At 33.9% G+C, this 4871-nt stretch overlaps 1 protein-coding gene across 1 annotated transcript; it reads left to right on the top strand.

The window, feature by feature from the left end:
• Window positions 1–566: 566 nt before the first annotated feature.
• LOC137819234 (disease resistance protein Roq1) lies at window positions 567–4086 on the top strand. The gene is made up of 4 exons (XM_090296534.1): window positions 567–2006; window positions 2106–2324; window positions 2449–3177; window positions 3513–4086. Exons 1-3 carry the CDS (start codon window positions 642–644, stop codon window positions 2806–2808), a joined length of 1944 nt encoding a protein of 647 aa, XP_090152660.1. The 5' UTR covers window positions 567–641; the 3' UTR covers window positions 2809–3177; window positions 3513–4086.
• The last annotated feature ends 785 nt before the right edge of the window (window positions 4087–4871 follow it).

The following is a 4871-nucleotide window of genomic DNA, read 5'->3' as shown; positions in this document are numbered from 1 at the left end:
GGGATATGAAAACGTACATTCCTCCTTTGCCTTGCCCTCCTTTTATACAAGTGTGTCCTTACTCTCTCTACTTTACAGTTGAGGATATTCTCCTTGACTCATTTAATGCTAATGATTCTTACTAATGACACTTCATAGCTATTAATGACAACCGTTACCTATTCAATCCTAATGATAACTACCAGTAATAATAATTATTTATTATGTTTTTTTTTTGTTAAGTTGGGTCTTACAAATTCAAAATCAATGTAAATAAAAAAATGTTTGTTTAATAATTTTAACAAAATGATATTGAAATAATGTTATGAATTGATTACAAATGATCAGCTGTAATCAGCTCTCTGTCGTGATGTTTTTCTAAACTGTATTTATACCTACATTAACTTCTTTTAGAGATATATGTGTAATGTTATAAGCTTTTAAAACTTGAAGGGATATTTGCATAAAAAAAAAGACACTTGATGTATGTTTTAAAATGAAAGTAAAGTTAATATGTAATTTAAAAAAAAATAGACAAACTTTCGTAATTATTAGTATAATATATATTTTAGGGATTCAAAGTGGGCGTTGGCTAATTTCTTCACTGGCTGAAGTAAAAAAGGTTCTGTGTTGCATTATTGATCCTCTTCTTCTATCAGTTGATGACGTCATCAATTTCTTCCATGGAATTCGCTTCTTCATCATCCAAACTCCCAAGGAAGTACGATGTGCTCATCAACTTCAATGGAGAAGAAATCCAAAGGAAATTTGTTTCTCATCTCGATTCTGCCCTCTCTGCTGTTGGCTTCACCACTTTCCTTCACCACCCCAATGCACACAACCCACTTCACTTCCAACAACCTATTCTCAATCACTCTCGTGTAGCCATTGTTGTTTTCACCACAGCCTATTCTCAATCTGCTTGGTGTCTTCATCAGCTTCAACAAATCATCAAATGGCACCAAACTTATTGCAGACATGTTCTGCCCGTTTATTACGAAATTCAACCATCTCAATTCCCAGTTGGATTACAGTCTCACGTGCAATATCTGATTGGAACTATCCAAAATAACACCGAAGTTTATACGATAGGGATAACTGGAGCGGGGGGATCTGGTAAAACCACCCTTGCCAAAGCAATCTACAATCAACTTAGTGCTACATTCACGGAGAAAAGTTTCATTGAAGATATTGCACATCTTAGTGAAACAAGATCGAATATTCGTTTAGATGAACAACTTCTTTTAGATGTCCTAAAAACAAAGGTTGAAATACCTAGCAATGAGATGGAGCGAAGAATGATTCGGGAAAGACTTTCTGGGAAAAGGGTGCTTATTGTACTTGACGATGTGCCTGAGTTTGATGCATCACTAGTATGGAAATGCGTTGAATGGTTCAGTGGAGGAACTGTAATAATCATTACAACAAGAGATGTAGACCTACCGAGGATTCTTCAAGTTGATTCTGTTTTTCGGTTAAAGCTAATGGACGAAGACGAGTCTCTCGAGCTTCTTAGTTGGCATGCATTTGGAGAAGCAAAACCAAAAGAAGAATACAATTACCTTGCAAAAAGTGTAGTTAGTCATTGTGGAGGACTACCTCTAGCTCTTGAAGTCATTGGAAATTGTTTATATGAAAGGACAAAAGAAGAATGGAATAGTGTTTTGTTAAAATTAGAGAAAATTCCCCTGCACGACATTCAACGGAAATTGAAAATAAGCTTCGATGGTTTACGCAATGAAATGGAAAAAGATTTATTCCTTGATATATGTTGTTTCTTCGTTGGTAAGGGCAGATCCTATGTTACCAAGATTCTAAATGGCTGTGGAGTAGATGCTGATACTGGAATAAGAGTTCTGATAGAAAGTAGCCTCATAAAAATTAAAAAGAACGACAAACTTGGAATGCATCCTTTGCTACAAGAAATGGGAAGAGAAATTATTAGTGAAATTTCAGAAGAAGAGTTTTGGATGGAGAGGAGGAGACTGCAGTTTGATGATGCAGAATATGTATTGACAGATAACTCAGTAAGAACATTCTTTATATATGCCTTTTAAAACTTCTCTTGGAAGTGTTTGCTTTCTCATTTTCAGTACATTTGTTATTCTTTGCTCTTTTTATCACAGGACCGTTGGGAATTGCCTGTGAAACTGCGTTCAGCCAGAAGAGAACCATCAAGACTGCTGAAACTCGATGGAAATTCTGAGTACATTTCTAGGAAACTGAGATGGATCAGTTTGCAACGGTCTTATTCAGAATACCCACGTGACGGCTTGCATCTGCATGATGCAATAGCGATTGACATAAAACACAATGATCTTCGACTCCTCTTGAAAGAACCTCAGGTTTTTTTATTAAGTGCCATTTTTTATTAAAACACAAAGCTAACTAAAACAAAAACAGTAACCTACTGCTGTTTCATTTTGATTTTCTTCTCTGATACTTGTAAAAAAAACTGTCCCGGTGTAGGTTTTGAGGTGGCTCAAAGTCCTTAATCTTAGTCACTCCAAGTATTTAATAGAAACCCCTAACTTTTCCGGATTATCAAGTCTTGAACAGCTCATTCTCAAAGATTGTCCAGGATTGCAAGAAGTACACCAATCTATTGGATGTCTGTCCAATCTTACACTGCTAAATTTGAAGGACTGTACAAGTTTGAGCAATCTCCCCGCAGAGGTATATATGTTGAAATCTTTAAAAACACTCATTCTCTCTGGGTGTTCTATGATTGACCTATTGGAAAAAGATACAGTGCAAATGAAATCCTTGATAACTCTAATTGCTGAAAACACTGCTGTTAAACAAGTTCCCTTTTCAATTGTGAGATAAAAAAGCATTGGATATATATCCCTACGTGGATTTGAGAGATTGCCACGTAATCTTTTTCCTTCTATCATTCGGTCTTGGATGTCCCCAACAACGATTTCCATATCTTATATTAATTCGTTTTGCATGGATATGGAGGATAATAGTTGGGATGATATGACGCCATTGCTTAGCAGCCTGGCAAATCTTCGAAGTGTTTTGGTGCAATGTGACACCGAGTTTCAACTGTCTAAGCAATTGAAAAATATTTTGGTAGAATATTTTGCAACTAATACAGAATCAGGAATTTCAAAGCAGCACTTCAGGTCTTCTTTGATTGGTGTTGGAGCATACCATGAATTCTTCAATGCTGTCAGCCATAACGTCTCTAAGGTTCTTCTCTAGCTTTCCCTTTGGTTTATCACCTTCACCCTGACTTTAGCAATTAAGAGAACACAAAATAATCCTAATGAATATCTAAGTACAGGGAAATTGATTTCGACTTTCTTGCTTTATTAGTTTCATGATTTATTCCTAACGATTGTAGAAATATAAACTGAAAGAGATGAACACAGATATGCATTCTAAATCCCTGACGACATGATGCTGATATAACACAACAAATTGTATTATATTTTTGTAATTTTTTATGACAAATAATGGTTGCAGAAGATAATTTGAATAGCAAAAATTATAAAAATGTCTAAGCTTTTTATCATATGGTACAGGTAACAGTAAGCAGTGAGTCATGTGATGTTTGTCTCCCAGTTGACAATGATCCTTATTGGTTGGGCCATATGGGTGAGGAACATTCTGTTTCTTTCACTGTGCCTTTAGATCGGGACTTGAAGGGAATGGTTTTGTGTGTTGTTTATTCATCAACCCCTGAAATAGACGCAACTGAATGTCTTAGAAATGTCTTAATTGTTAACTACACAAAGTGCACATTGCATATACACAACCATGGCACAGTAATTTCATTTAATTATATAGATTGGCAGGGTATATCGTCAAATTTAGGATATGGAGACAAGGTGGAGATTTTTTTGAGTTTTGGTCATGGATTGGTTGTCGAGAACACAGTTGTCTATCCCATATGTGGTGAATCAAAGCCAAAGGAAAATTGTCTCCTTAGATTCATAAAGAAAATTGTAATGTTATGTGACTTCAGGTAAGTCATTTATCTTCTTTTGAGAACAGCAGGATCCAGTTATGGAATTAATCATTGTTTCCTTGCTTCCACTTCATCTTTTTTCGTCTTTTCCAGTATAGCTTATTGTTAAGAAATTCATGTTTATTTTAGCCTTGTTTCTCACTCCTCAAATTGTTCTTCACTTCAGCTGTTTATCTTATTTGTTAGAGTCAAATAAGAACCTCAATACAAATGCAATGCATCGGTTTGACAAGTCATGATAATTTATGATACAAAGAGTTATAAAGTAGGATTTCAGATAGTTTTGATTATTGATAATGATCAACTACTCGATCGTACTTTACAACTTATCTTTCAATCTTTTTATTATTGAAATACTTTAAAGACTGTACTCATTTCAATCTATTTATATATTATCAAAATCTTCAAAATAATTTCTTTAATCTGGCCAACTTTATCCAAATATCATTTTCAAAAACCATATCCTATATTGCTAAAATTTTAATTACTTATTTAACTTTAAGGTATCTTCATTCCAAAGCTCATATATCAAATTATATAATTAAGATTTAAATCTTATAAGACTCACTCAAATATATCGATGCGGCATAAAAAGATAATATCCTAAGTTACAAAAATAAAAATTATTATTTTTCTATTTTGAATATATATATTTTTTGTCAAAAAAAAATAATGAAAGTGTGACTTATAAAACTCTTCCAAATTTTTTATACAAAATATTAAAAGTAATGTGGTACTGTGGAATCCGTATAAAATAAAATTAAAAATGTTATAGAAGACAAATGTTTACGAATCTATTCAAATATAAATGCTCTCTCTCTGCAGTTACTTTGATGTACGATGTGGTCATAAACTTTAATGGAGAAGAAATCCAAAGGAAATTTGTGTCTCATCTCGATTCTGCCCTCTCTGC

Source organism: Phaseolus vulgaris, chromosome 10, assembly GCF_051622355.1.
Source record: "Phaseolus vulgaris cultivar YP4 chromosome 10, ASM5162235v1, whole genome shotgun sequence".
Taxonomy (NCBI): domain Eukaryota; kingdom Viridiplantae; phylum Streptophyta; class Magnoliopsida; order Fabales; family Fabaceae; genus Phaseolus; species Phaseolus vulgaris.
Note: the sequence above shows the minus strand (reverse complement) of the source record. Positions and strands in the feature narration are given on the sequence as shown.